This window comes from Ranitomeya imitator, chromosome 5, assembly GCF_032444005.1.
Source record: "Ranitomeya imitator isolate aRanImi1 chromosome 5, aRanImi1.pri, whole genome shotgun sequence".
Lineage (NCBI taxonomy): Eukaryota > Metazoa > Chordata > Amphibia > Anura > Dendrobatidae > Ranitomeya > Ranitomeya imitator.
Genome location: NC_091286.1, coordinates 674,857,170 through 674,872,673, shown reverse-complemented (window position 1 = coordinate 674,872,673; position 15,504 = coordinate 674,857,170). Strand labels below are relative to the sequence as shown.

The 15,504-nt window shown below is 47.4% G+C and overlaps 1 protein-coding gene across 2 annotated transcripts in view; it reads left to right on the top strand.

The window, feature by feature from the left end:
- Nucleotides 1–15,504, top strand: part of LOC138638768 (cytochrome P450 2K4-like) — a 226,642-nt gene that overhangs the window by 83,151 nt on the left and 127,987 nt on the right. For both annotated transcript variants that reach the window (XM_069728337.1, XM_069728338.1), the window contains one exon: nt 558–699. In XM_069728337.1, the coding sequence (XP_069584438.1) occupies nt 558–699 (142 nt within the window). The remainder of the gene's footprint in view (nt 1–557; nt 700–15,504) is intronic.

The following is a 15,504-nucleotide window of genomic DNA, read 5'->3' as shown; positions in this document are numbered from 1 at the left end:
TCTGATGTTTGTCCCATGCCGTAATCCATGTCTGGGGGATAAATAGTTTTCAACCTGGAGGGTGCCAAGATGTGACCGTCCAAGCTGAGAACCACTGATGAATGAGATGCTGAAAGCGCAGAAAGCGCAGCATTAGTGAGCAGCAGTGTCCTCATCGAGGTTACCGCAGGTAAAAGAGGCTGCATTTCCAGCTGGGCCAAATTCATCGCAGTGAAATTCTTTACATCTGTTAATTATTTTTTGGGTCAGGATACCTTAGTGTATTAGAAAGCAGCGTTTGTAGAGGCAATGAGGACACATTCGATTTACATTTCATGTAAAAGAAACTGGTGGAATTCCAATGTTTAATTAGGATCTGCATCTTTAACCTCCCCACTCTAACCTGGAAAAGATAGTTGGCTACTTTCTTTTTTGTTTTTCAATTCTTCCATTTAAAGTTCCAAGATAATCTTTTTTACAATGATATGTCTTAATAAGTAATTACTAAAAGACACATTAGAAATTTTCAATGGAAATGTTTGAAAAAAATCTAAAACTTTTATTTCTGGATATTTTAGGAAAAGGCAAATGCCCAGTCGTATTTTCATAATGACAACCTGACCAGTTTGATAAGATCTATTATGACTGTGGGGACAGAGACCACATCTACCACAATCCGCTGGTGTATACTAATGATGATTAAATATCCTCTCTATCAAGGTAATTTATTTATGATGGCATGGCTTGCGCAATAATTTTATACAAACTAGGAAAAACAACTTATGGACAGGGTAAGGTTTAATGGATTGGGCTTAGGGCAAGAAATTGTATTTGTAATTGATTTTTTTCAGAAATATAACAAAGTCCAAAACTGTTTTTATAGGGTCAAAGTTGTCAAGTCTTTTGTTAGGAGTCGAGTTCCCGCCTCTGCACAGGGGGAATCTCGGACCATCTCCGCTGCGGTCTCCTATTCTTCTCCTGCCGCAGTGGAGCCTGCTCAGCGGAGACGTCAGTCCCAGTGTCTCGCTCAGTCTGACTCTGTGCAAAGGGTTACTGCTGCTTTTCCAGCTCCTGCCATTGAAGCCAGTTCTGGGCAGCGGCGAACAGACGTTTTTGGGACTAAGTCCTGCTTTTTCCCTTCTGAGCATGCCCAGAGTAAGATCTCTCATTGGAGATCGAGGGTCCCATGCTTAGATACTGCAGCAAAACCCATTGGTTCTCCAGGAAGGTCCTGAAGTTCCACAGGCTCTGTGGCAGTCTCTCATTGGTCCTTCTAGGAAGGTCCTGTACTTGCTGCAGCTATAAAAAGTTTGCATGGCCGCACGGCCATGCGCTAGTATCAAATCTAAGTTATGTGCTTTGTGCCAGTGTTGTTACGTTTGTATGTGTTCAGGGACCTGGAATACAGGCACCTCCGGTGAGGAGATTGTGTATATGGATTCTGGGCCCCGGCTGAAATAAGCCCCTAGAATTCTGGCTCCTCCGGTGAGGAGATTGAACGAATGCGTAACCATGAACTGCTATCTGCTCGGCAGTCGCTGTGTACTCCTTTGAGGTTAACAGGACACAGTGCTTTCTTTAGGCGACTCTGTGAAGTAACAGAGTTCGCTTCTACCGCCATATATGGCCGCCATTTGCCAGCAGCAGGTTTATTCCTGCACGGTGGACCCCGGGCTGCAAACGCACCAAACAACATCTGTCTATTTACTCAGTGCGTTCCACCAGCCCTAACAGAATACTAGCACCAGGGTCTGGCTAGTAAATGACGGACGATCAGCGTTTACAGTGGTACATCCAGCAGCTGGAGGGTAGCTTGGCGGCTCTTGAGCGCACAACCTCATCTGTGGATGTTACTGCAATCGCTGTTCAGGCTGCAAGTGTAGCTGCAGCCAGTTTGTCCTCTGCCGCTCCTGTACCGACGCTATCTCGCCTCCCGCTACCAGAGAAATTTTCTGGTGACAGTAAGTCCTGTAGGGGTTTCGTGAGTCAACTGTGCAATTTGCATGCAATTTCCGACTAGAAGACCGTGGCTTAGCTCAATTCATTTGTATTGAGTAAGGCCAAGCAAGTTTAGTTGCAAACTATCTAAATCTCCAGAGGGAGACACAGACTGCAGAGGGCCCCTGTGCAAGAAACCTTCCCGGGCCCCCCCATACCGCAAGAAAGTTATGTAAACATATATATACAGTAGGTTGTAATATTTATTACCAGTTTAGAACACAACAATCAAATCTAAATAATACATTTAAGTTCCATATTTAACAATTCGGTATAACACAAAGCAGACAAGTAATTGATGCCATATCTGGCATATCTGGATTTGCTTACTGTGGCCTCTGACTTATCAAGCAGCACAGACTGTTATTACTTTATAAATTGGAGGAAATAATACTGTAGTGAGGAGAATTTGATTTTTTTTTTCAAAACTTAAAGGGGTTGTCCAGGACCGTTTTATTATTTTACTATGATCCTATGAACTGATAGGCAGGTAGTTGCTAACTACCCATCTATTCTGTGCTGGCATACAGTGGTCAGGGACTGCTCCTGCCACCGCTCCTGCTGCTTCATGTCAATAGAGCTCTTCCTCATGTTCTGGGCTTGCCTGTTTACGGGGCATGACTACTGACCTCATGCTGATCAACAGCTGGCTCCCCGTAGTTATGCAATGGGGAGATGGCTGTCAATCAGCATAACGCTGGAAGCAGAGGCGTATCTAGGGCTTCTGGCACCCGGGGCAAGAATTCATTTTGGCGCCCTCCCCCCCCACCCCCCAGGACATATGTGATTTGCACACTTAGTCATGTACCCAAGAGCCTCTCTCCCTAATGCTCTCAATATTCAGTGAAAAACTGAGAGAAGCAGAAGAGAAGCTCGATGTCACAGGACCATAAGTATGAAAGTCGCATATGAGTGAAGTGTCCAATGATGAGTACTGGAACCTGCAGAGCTGAATCCTGACATCGCAGCTTCTGAATTCTCACAACTGCACACTTTTAGGATTCTCCCTTGCCAGTGTATGCGATTTGTATACTTCTGACCACATTCCGACTAGACGTGCCCGGCCTCGCTCAGTTCATTTTCATTGACTGAGGTCACACATGTCTAGTCAGCACGTGACCGCATTAATGTAAATCACCAGCACGAGAGAATCCTGACAGCGTGCAGTGCTCACTGTGAGAACTCAGAAGTCTGCAGTCACAAAGAATGACTGCAGACTCATCACAAACCTGGACATCCCCTTTAATGCTCCTAACATAAATAAAAACATGAGAGTTAGTCAGCATCACAAATAACATTTACATCCAGGTACCTTATAGATGATGTCACCTCTGGAGTCGTTCTCCTTTTCTTCATCTTGTCCAGACCCCATGATGAGTTTTCTCATCCACAGCCGTCTCTGCAGACCTCTATCTTCTCCGCTCTTTTGCAGAAAATCTTCACATGACGCCCTTAAAGATACAAGTGTCATTATAATGCTCCTGAATAAAAAATTGCCCCTCACTATATTGTCTGCCCAAAATATGACCCCCACACTGTCCCTCTTATGGTACATGCTCTTCACACTGACCTCTCCTTTCCATACCGGCCCCCTCTTCACACTGTCCTCTCACACTGTGTCCCCCTCTATAGGGCCCAGTATATAAACTGTACTCTATCATCAGACCCCCCTTCTTGGTATACTGTCCGCTCCTGGCTGTGCCCTTACACTGTCCTTCCATGCTACGCCCCCACTACTCAGTTTCTATTCTGTGCCCACTCACTTTTCTCCCCCATACTGTCTCCTCACACTATTCCCCTCCCTCCTCATACTGTCTCCTCTCACATCCCTCCTGTTCACCAAACTGTCTCCTCATATATTTACCCCCTCGCTTTCTATACTGCCTGCTCACCTGACTCCCAATACTGTGTCTGCACACATCCCATCACCCTCACTCCCCATACTCTGTACACATACGTTTTTCACATCACTACTCATACTGTGTCCACATACATTCCCCCGTTCGCTCCTCATGCTGTCTGCACCCATCCCCCATACTGTTTCCTCAGATACAGTGGGGCAAAAAAGTATTTAGTCAGTCAGCAATAGTGCAAGTTCCACCACTTAAAAAGATGAGAGGCGTCTGTAATTTACATCATAGGTAGACCTCAACTATGGGAGACAAACTGAGAAAAAAAAATCCAGAAAATCACATTGTCTGTTTTTTTAACAATTTATTTGCATATTATGGTGGAAAATAAGTATTTGGTCAGAAACAAAATTTCATCTCAATACTTTGTAATATATCCTTTGTTGGCAATGACAGAGGTCAAACGTTTTCTGTAAGTCTTCACAAGGTTGCCACACACTGTTGTTGGTATGTTGGCCCATTCCTCCATGCAGATCTCCTCTAGAGCAGTGATGTTTTTGGCTTTTCGCTTGGCAACACGGACTTTCAACTCCCTCCAAAGGTTTTCTATAGGGTTGAGATCTGGAGACTGGCTAGGCCACTCCAGGACCTTGAAATGCTTCTTACGAAGCCACTCCTTCGTTGCCCTGGCGGTGTGCTTTGGATCATTGTCATGTTGAAAGACCCAGCCACGTTTCATCTTCAATGCCCTTGCTGATAGAAGGAGGTTTGCACTCAAAATCTCACGATACATGGCCCAATTCATTCTTTCATGTACCTGGATCAGTCGTCCTGACCCCTTTGCAGAGACACAGCCCCAAAGCATGATGTTTCCACCACCATGCTTTACAGTAGGTATGGTGTTTGATGGATGCAACTCCGTATTCTTTTTCCTCCAAACACGACAAGTTGTGTTTCTACCAAACAGTTCCAGTTTGGTTTCATCAGACCATAGGACATTCTCCCAAAACTCCTCTGGATCATCCAAATGCTCTCTAGCAAACTTCAGACGGGCCCGGACATGTACTGGCTTAAGCAGTGGGACACGTCTGGCACTGCAGGATCTGAGTCCATGGTGGCGTAGTGTGTTACTTATGGTAGGCCTTGTTACATTGGTCCCAGCTCTCTGCAGTTCATTCACTAGGTCCCCCCGCGTGGTTCTGGGATTTTTTCTCACCGTTCTTGTGATCATTCTGACCCCACGGGGTGGGATTTTGCGTGGAGCCCCAGATCGAGGGAGATTATCAGTGGTCTTGTATGTCTTCCATTTTCTAATTATTGCTCCCACTGTTGATTTCTTCACTCCAAGCTGGTTGGCTATTGCAGATTCAGTCTTCCCAGCCTGGTGCAGGGCTACAATTTTGTTTCTGGTGTCCTTTGACAGCTCTTTGGTCTTCACCATAGTGGAGTTTGGAGTCAGACTGTTTGAGGGTGTGCACAGGTGTCTTTTTATACTGATAACAAGTTTTAACAGGTGCCATTACTACAGGTAATGAGTGGAGGAAAGAGGAGACTCGTAAAGAAGAAGTTACAGGTCTGTGAGAGCCAGAAATCTTGATTGTTTGTTTCTAACCAAATACTTATTTTCCACCATAATATGCAAATAAAATGTTAAAAAAACAGACAATGTGATTTTCTGGATTTTTTTTTCTCAGTTTGTCTCCCATAGTTGAGGTCTACCTATGATGTAAATTACAGACGCCTCTCATCTTTTTAAGTGGTGGAACTTGCACTATTGCTGACTGACTAAATACTTTTTTGCCCCACTGTATGCCCCCCATTCTTCTGTACTGTTTCCTCATACATGCCCCCAATTTCCCAGCACTGTTTCCTCATACATGCCCCCCATTCTCCTGAACTGTTTCCTCACATATGGCCATTATTTTCCTCTACCCCACCCCATCATTGCTCTCTTCACAACCTCCATCTCTTCCTTCTCCACCACCACTATCATTGCTTTCTCCCCCACCACCCCATAATTTCCCATTCCACCACCTCCATCATTTCCTCCTTTGCCTTTTCCACCATATCCATCATTTTCTTTTCCCCCACCATCCCCATCTTTGTCCTTTCCGCCGCCATCACCATACTTGCCCATTCCACCACCTCCATCATTTTCTCCCCCTCCAATATCATCAGTGTGCTTTCCACCACCACCATCCTTGTCCATTCTACCACCTCCATCTTTTCTCCCCCCCTCATTATTGCCCTTTCCACCACCTCGATGATTTCCTCCTCCCTACCATCATTGCATTCTCCCCCCACCACCATCATTGCCCATTCCACCTCCATCATTGCCCATTCCACCGCATCCATCATTTAGTCCTCCCCCTCCATCCCTCTCCATCATTGCCCTCTCCCCGTCAGCCCCATCATTGCCCTTGCCTCTCCCCCCCGTACACACACACACAAAACCATTTACGTCTCTGCACATTCACCCGCAGCGCTACGCATGCACGCACAAACACACACATATCGTGTACAGTATAATGGCCACACCTAGTTACTCCTACACATGCGGATGAGCTCCGTACACCTTGCAGACACGGCTCCGCTCCGTACACCTCGAACACACGTGGCTCCACTCCATACATCTTGTACACATGCGGCTCCACTCCGTACAGCTTGTACACACGTGGCTCCACTCCATACACCTTGCACACACGCGGCTGAGCTCCGTACACCTTGCACACACGGCTCCGCTCTGTACTCCTTGTACACACACGGCTCCGCTCTGTACACCTCGTACACACACGGCTTCGCTCCATACACCTTGCACACACCCAGTTCCACTCCGTACACATCGTACACACATGGCTCCGCTCCGTACACACACGGCTCTGCTCCATACACCTTGCACACACCTAGTTCTGCTCCGTACACCTCATACACACACAGCTCCGCTCCATATACCTTGCACACACCCAGTTCCGCTCTGTACACGTTGCACACACACAGCTCTGCTCCATACACCTTGCACACACCCAGTTCCACTCCGTACACACGGCTCCGCTCTGTACACCTCGTACACACACGCTCAGCTCCATACACCTTGCACACACTCAGTTCCACTCCGTACACACACGGCTCCACTATGTACACCTCATACACACACAGCTCCGCTCTATATACCTTGCACACAGCCAGTTCTGCTCTGTACACCTCGTACACACACGGCTCTGCTCCATACACCTTTCACACACCCAGTTCCACTCCGTACACACACGGCTCCGCTCTGTACACCTCGTACACACACGGCTCCGCTCTGTACACCTCGTACACACACGGTTCCGCTCTGTACACCTCGCACACACACGGCTCCGCTCTGTACACCGTGTACACACATGACTCCGCTCTGTACTCCTCGTACACACACGGCTCTGCTCTGTACACCTCATACACACACGGCTTCGCTCCATACACCTTGCACACATGCAGTTCCGCTCTGTACACCTCGTACACACACAGCTCCGCTCCATATACCTTGCACACACCCAGTTCCACTCCGTACACATCATACACACATGGCTCCGCTCCGTACACACACGGCTCTGCTCCATACACCTTGCACACACCTAGTTCTGCTCCGTACACCTCGTACACACACAGCTCCGCTCCATATACCTTGCACACACCCAGTTCCGCTCTGTACACCTCGTACACACACGGCTCTGCTCCATACACCTTGCACACACCCAGTTCCACTCCGTACACACACGGCTCTGCTCTGTACACCTCGTACACACACGGCTCCGCTCCATACACCTTGCACACACCCAGTTCCACTCTGTACACACACGGCTCCGCTCTGTACACCTCGTACACACACGGCTCCGCTCTGTACACCTCATACACACACGGCTCTGCTCCATACACCTTGCACACACCCAGTTCCACTCCGTACACACACGGCTCTGCTCTGTACACCTCGTACACACACGGCTCCGCTCCATACACCTTGCACACACCCAGTTCCGCTCTGTACACCTCGTACACACACGGCTCCGCTCCGTACACACACGGCTCTGCTCCATACACCTTGCACACATGGCTTCCGCTCTGTACACCTCGTACACACATGGCTCTGCTACATCCACACAAACTACTCCTGACCCTTACCCTTACCCTCGTCCAGCACTGAGCACCATGAGAACCAGCAGAGTCCTGCACTATACGGAGGCTCTTCCTCATGTGACTCCTGACTCCTCCCCTCCTGTGACCTCATCACAGGTCCTGTGCGCATAGAGCTGCAGCAGCAATAGCTGTGGTGTGCGGCTCTCTGCAGTGGAGGACAAGTGCAGTCCCACCCGAGCCTCCTTGGACCGCCGCATCATCAGGCGGCCCGCTGGCGCCCCCCTGTCGGCTGCGCCCGGGGCACATGCCCCGGCTGCCCCCCCTAGATACGCCAGTGGCTGGAAGTCACAGCCCTTCAACAGAGCAGAAGAGAAGCTGCTGTTCTGTTGATGTGGCGTCAACAGAAGCAACAGTAGTGATCTGTGACTACCCTGATCTGGCAGAGATCTGCAAGGGGAAAACAGGCAGTTAGTTAGTAATACCTGCTTGCTAGATGTGAGGCCTATAGTAAAAAATAGAATGGTTTTGGACAACCCATTTAATAATAATTAGTAAACAATTTTACCCTTTATTGCCAAAATACTAAAAAACATTTTACTAATTCAAATCAAGACACCTAGGCTTTAGTCAGCCATTTACATGCTTGAATTTAGAAATGTTCACTGAAAAATGTATTTCAAACAGCAAAACCCTGTGGAGGTGTGAACAATTGACTTAAAACTCATTCTTCTGGCCTTCTTTTCTGAAAATTCATCAATAATTTTATTTAAGTTAATCATTCTAGCACGGTAATTTTCTATGGACTGCATAGCTTCACCACTTAGCCTTTCTTTTCCCATTGTACATGTGGTGCCCCTGAGGGTCCAGTCACCACAGAGGTACTGCACCTCAGCCAGAGGTGTGGTACTCCGCTCTCGGGCAAGGAGGGGACACTACCCAGTACCCACACACTGGCATCCAACACTAGGCCTCTATAGGTCTGGAGGGAACTAGGTAGAGGCTGTGGGTGGAGAGAGTGGAGTTGTCATAGAAACAAGAGGGAGGAGTCATTTAGGGAGTTAGTCAGTTGGAGCTGGGGACCTGAGCAGAGAGGAGCTCGTCCCAGCACCAGAGGACGGAGAGAGAGAACAAGGAAGATAGAGAGAAGCTCCTGACAGGAAGAAGAGAATGTGCTCTAGGGGCATGGGTAGTGAGGAATCCACCCATGGGGCCCAAATCCACGCCAACTGTAGTTGGGTGGAGGGACCAAGTCACAGTGGGGGAACCGGCCTCCAGACTAGTGGAAAACTATAAGGCTCAGCTAGCAAGCCAGAGGCTGGGGTAACTGTATGTGCCACAGCCACACACATTTGCCAAAAAGGCGGCCACATAGTATCAAGGGAACCAGGAGGACGTCGCCCGACAAGGTGCTGCTGGCTTTTGACACTGTGTGTGTGAAGGTGCAGAGCAGGAGAGACGGGAGCCAGCGTAGTGAGACAGCTAGGAAAGGAACATAAGAAGGGGGTCTTCGCAAAGTGTACTCCAAACTACCTGAGAGCTGGCTGGACCACAGACCCGGAGGACACAGCACCCAACTGGGGATTGCATATAAGAACTGTGAGTAAAAAGTGGAAATTTGTTATGTAGGCAATCCAGTAACACAGTGTGCCAGCAATCAGAGCACATACAGTGATCTGACAATAACCCAAAAACAATAGAACGAGCTCTGAGAAGTGGAATCTCTGTAGACCGCAATACCTGAACCTAACCTAAACACAACTAAAGGCAGCTGTGGATTGCGCCTGACACTACCTATGCAACTCGGCACAGCCTGAGGAGCTGACTAGCCTGAAGATAGAAAAACAAGCCTGACTTGCCTCAGAGAAATACCCCAAAGGAAAAGGCAGCCCCCCACATATAATGACTGTTAGCAAGATGAAAAGACAAACGTAGGGATGAAATAGATTCAGCAAAGTGAGGCCCGATATTCTAGATAGAGCGAGGATAGCAAAGAGAACTTTGCAGTCTACAAAAAACCCTAAAGCAAAAAAACACGCAAAGGGGGCAAAAAGACCCACCGTGCCGAACTAACGGCACGGCGGTACACCCTTTGCGTCTCAGAGCTTCCAGCAAAACGAAATGACAAGCTGGACAGAAAAAGTAGCAACAAAAGCAAAAAGCACTTATCTAAGCAGAGCAGCAGGCCACAGGAAAGATCCAGAAGCTCAGATCCAACACTGGAACATTGACAAGGAGCAAGGAAGACAGAATCAGGTGGAGTTAAATAACAAAGCAGCCAACGAGCTCACCAGAACACCTGAGAGAGGAAGCTCAGAAGCTGCAGTACCACTTGTGACCACAGGAGTGAATTCAGCCACAGAATTCACAACAGTACCCCCCCCCCCCCTTGAGGAGGGGTCACCGAACCCTCACCAGAGCCCCCAGGCCGACCAGGATGAGCCACATGAAAGGCACGAACAAGATCTGGAGCATGGACATCAGAGGCAAAAACCCAGGAATTATCTTCCTGAGCATAACCCTTCCATTTAACCAGATACTGGAGTTTCCGTCTAGAAACACGAGAATCCAAAATTTTCTCCACAATATACTCCATTTCCCCCTCCACCAAAACCGGGGCAGGAGGCTCAACAGATGGAACCATAGGTGCCACGTATCTCCGCAACAATGACCTATGGAATACATTATGTATGGAAAAGGAGTCTGGGAGGGTCAGACGAAAAGACACAGGATTGAGAATCTCAGAAATCCTATACGGACCAATAAAACGAGGTTTAAATTTAGGAGAGGAAACCTTCATAGGAATATGACGAGAAGATAACCAAACCAGATCCCCAACACGAAGTCGGGGACCCACACGGCGTCTGCGATTAGCGAAAAGTTGAGCCTTCTCCTGGGACAAGGTCAAATTGTCCACTACCTGAGTCCAGATCTGCTGCAACCTGTCCACCACAGAATCCACACCAGGACAGTCCGAAGACTCAACCTGTCCTGAAGAGAAACGAGGATGGAACCCAGAATTGCAGAAAAATGGAGAGACCAAGGTAGCCGAGCTGGCCCGATTATTAAGGGCGAACTCAGCCAACGGCAAAAAGGACACCCAATCATCCTGGTCTGCAGAAACAAAACATCTCAGATATGTTTCCAAGGTCTGATTGGTTCGTTCGGTCTGGCCATTAGTCTGAGGATGGAAAGCCGAGGAAAAAGATAGGTCAATGCCCATCCTACCACAAAAGGCTCGCCAAAACCTTGAAACAAACTGGGAACCTCTGTCAGAAACAATATTCTCAGGAATGCCATGCAAACGAACCACATGCTGGAAGAACAGAGGCACCAAATCAGAGGAGGAAGGCAATTTAACCAAGGGCACCAGATGGACCATTTTAGAAAAGCGATCACAGACCACCCAAATGACTGACATCTTTTGAGAAACGGGAAGGTCAGAAATGAAATCCATCGAAATATGTGTCCAAGGCCTCTTCGGGACCGGCAAGGGCAAAAGCAACCCATTGGCACGTGAACAGCAGGGCTTAGCCCTAGCACAAATCCCACAGAACTGCACAAAAGTACGTACATCCCGTGACAGAGATGGCCACCAGAAGGATCTAGCCACTAACTCTCTGGTACCAAAGATTCCAGGATGACCAGCCAACACCGAACAATGAAGTTCAGAGATAACTTTACTAGTCCACCTATCAGGGACGAACAGTTTCTCCGCCGGACAACGATCAGGTTTATTCGCCTGAAATTTTTGCAACACTCGCCGCAAATCAGGGGAGATGGCAGACACAATGACTCCTTCCTTGAGGATACTCGTCGGCTCAGATGAACCTGGAGAGTCAGGCACAAAACTCCTAGACAGAGCATCCGCGTTCACATTTTTAGAGCCCGGAAGGTACGAAATCACAAAATCGAAGCGGGCAAAAAATAACGACCAACGGGCCTGTCTAGGATTCAAGCGCTTGGCAGACTCGAGATAAGTAAGGTTCTTATGATCAGTCAATACCACCACGCGATGCTTAGCTCCTTCAAGCCAATTACGCCATTCCTCGAATGCCCACTTCATGGCCAGCAACTCTCGGTTGCCCACATCATAATTACGCTCAGCAGCCGAAAACTTCCTGGAAAAGAAAGCACATGGTTTCAGCACTGAACAACCAGAACCTCTCTGTGACAAAACCGCCCCTGCTGCAATCTCAGAAGCATCAACCTCGACCTGGAACGGAAGAGAAACATCTGGTTGACACAACACAGGGGCAGAACAAAAACGATGCTTCAACTCCTGAAAAGCTTCCACAGCAGCAGAAGACCAATTAACCAAATCAGCACCCTTCTTGGTCAAATCGGTCAATGGTTTGGCAATGCTAGAAAAATTACAGATGAAGCGACGATAAAAATTAGCAAAGCCCAGGAATTTTTGCAGACTTTTCAGAGATGTCGGCTGAGTCCAATCCTGGATGGCTTGGACCTTAACCGGATCCATCTCGATAGTAGAAGGGGTAAAGATGAACCCCAAAAATGAAACTTTCTGCACACCGAAGAGACACTTTGATCCCTTCACAAACAAAGAATTAGCACGCAGGACCTGGAAAACCATTCTGACCTGCTTCACATGAGAGTCCCAATCATTTAAGAAGATCAAAATGTCATCCAAGTAAACAATCAGGAATTTATCCAGATACTCACGGAAGATGTCATGCATAAAAGACTGAAACACAGATGGAGCATTGGCAAGTCCGAACGGCATCACTAGATACTCAAAATGACCCTCGGGCGTATTAAATGCAGTTTTCCATTCATCTCCTTGCCTGATTCTCACCAGATTATACGCACCACGAAGATCTATCTTAGTGAACCAACTAGCCCCCTTAATCCGAGCAAACAAGTCAGATAACAATGGCAAGGGATACTGAAATTTCACAGTGATCTTATTAAGAAGGCGGTAATCAATACACGGTCTCAGCGAACCATCCTTCTTGGCTACAAAAAAGAACCCTGCTCCCAGTGGTGATGACGATGGGCGAATATGTCCCTTCTCCAGGGATTCCTTCACATAACTGCGCATAGCGGCGTGTTCAGGCACGGATAAATTAAATAATCGACCTTTAGGGAATTTACTACCAGGAATCAAATTGATAGCACAATCACAATCCCTATGCGGAGGTAGGGCATCGGACTTGTGCTCTTCAAATACATCCTGATAATCAGACAAGAACTCTGGGACCTCAGAAGGAGTGGATGACGAAATAGACAAAAATGGAACATCACCATGTACCCCCTGACAACCCAAGCTGGATACCGACATAGAGTTCCAATCCAATACTGGATTATGGGTTTGCAGCCATGGCAACCCCAACACGACCACATCATGCAGATTATGTAGCACCAGAAAGCGAATAACTTCCTGATGTGCAGGAGCCATGCACATGGTCAGCTGGGTCCAGTACTGAGGTTTATTCTTGGCCAAAGGTGTAGCATCAATTCCTCTCAACGGAATAGGACACCGCAATGGCTCCAAGAAAAACCCACAACGTTTAGCATAATCCAAATCCATCAGATTCAGGGCAGCGCCTGAATCCACAAACGCCATGACAGAATACGATGACAAAGAGCATATCAAGGTAATGGACAGAAGGAATTTGGATTGTACAGTACCAATGACGGCAGACCTATCGAACCGCTTAGTGCGCTTAGGACAATCAGAAATAGCATGAGTGGAATCACCACAGTAGAAACACAGACCATTCAGACGTCTGTGTTCTTGCCGTTCAACTCTGGTCATAGTCCTATCGCACTGCATAGGCTCAGGTTTAATCTTAGACAATACCGCCAAATGGTGCACAGATTTACGCTCGCGCAAGCGTCGACCGATCTGAATGGCCAAAGACATAGACTCATTCAAACCAGCAGGCATAGGAAAACCCACCATGACATCCTTAAGAGCCTCAGAGAGACCCTTTCTGAACAAAGCTGCCAGCGCAGATTCATTCCACAGAGTGAGTACTGACCACTTCCTAAATTTCTGACAATATACTTCTATATCATCCTGACCCTGGCACAAAGCCAGCAAATTTTTCTCAGCCTGATCCACTGAATTAGGCTCATCGTAAAGTAATCCGAGCGCCAGGAAAAACGCATTGACATTACTCAACGCAGGGTCTCCTGGTGCAAGAGAAAATGCCCAGTCCTGAGGGTCGCCGCGCAAAAAAGAAATAATAATCAAAACCTATTGAATAGGATAACCAGAAGAATGAGGTTTCAAGGCCAGAAATAGCTTACAATTATTTTTGAAATTAAGAAACTTAGTTCTATCACCAAAAAACAAATCAAGAATAGGAATTCTTGGTTCTAACATAGATTTCTGATCAATAGTGTCTTGAATCCTTTGTACATGTGTAACGAGATTATCCATTGAAGAGCACAGACCCTGAATATCCATGTCCACACCTGTGTCCTGAAACACCCAAATGTCTAGGGGAAAAAAAAGACTGAACACAGAGCTGAGAAAAAAAAAATGATGTCAGAACTTCTTTTTTCCCTCTATTGAGAATCATTAGGTTGGCTCCTTGTACTGTTCTGTAGGCAATCCAGTGACACAGTGTGCCAGCAATCAGAGCACATACAGTGATCTGACAATAACCCAAAAACAATAGAACGAGCTCTGAGAAGTGGAATCTCTGTAGACCGCAATACCTGAACCTAACCTAAACACAACTAAAGGCAGCTGTGGATTGCGCCTGACACTACCTATGCAACTCGGCACAGCCTGAGGAGCTGACTAGCCTGAAGATAGAAAAACAAGCCTGACTTGCCTCAGAGAAATACCCCAAAGGAAAAGGCAGCCCCCCACATATAATGACTGTTAGCAAGATGAAAAGACAAACGTAGGGATGAAATAGATTCAGCAAAGTGAGGCCCGATATTCTAGATAGAGCGAGGATAGCAAAGAGAACTTTGCAGTCTACAAAAAACCCTAAAGCAAAAAAACACGCAAAGGGGGCAAAAAGACCCACCGTGCCGAACTAACGGCACGGCGGTACACCCTTTGCGTCTCAGAGCTTCCAGCAAAACGAAATGACAAGCTGGACAGAAAAAGTAGCAACAAAAGCAAAAAGCACTTATCTAAGCAGAGCAGCAGGCCACAGGAAAGATCCAGAAGCTCAGATCCAACACTGGAACATTGACAAGGAGCAAGGAAGACAGAATCAGGTGGAGTTAAATAACAAAGCAGCCAACGAGCTCACCAGAACACCTGAGAGAGGAAGCTCAGAAGCTGCAGTACCACTTGTGACCACAGGAGTGAATTCAGCCACAGAATTCACAACAGAAATTGCACCCTGCTGTGTCTTCTGAATTATTACTGCGTCACCTACCCTGCATCAGAACATTCACCATCATTGACATTAGTTCTTTAACTGCCCTGGGGCCTAGCTCTACCCGAGGAGAGCTGTAACATCTCTGCTGCATCACCAACTGCCCCAGTGGACCTGAACCGCAGCGTCTGCAATTTTCTTTATTGCCGAGCACCAAGGGTGGCATCACGAACACACCCTATAAACTCTATTTA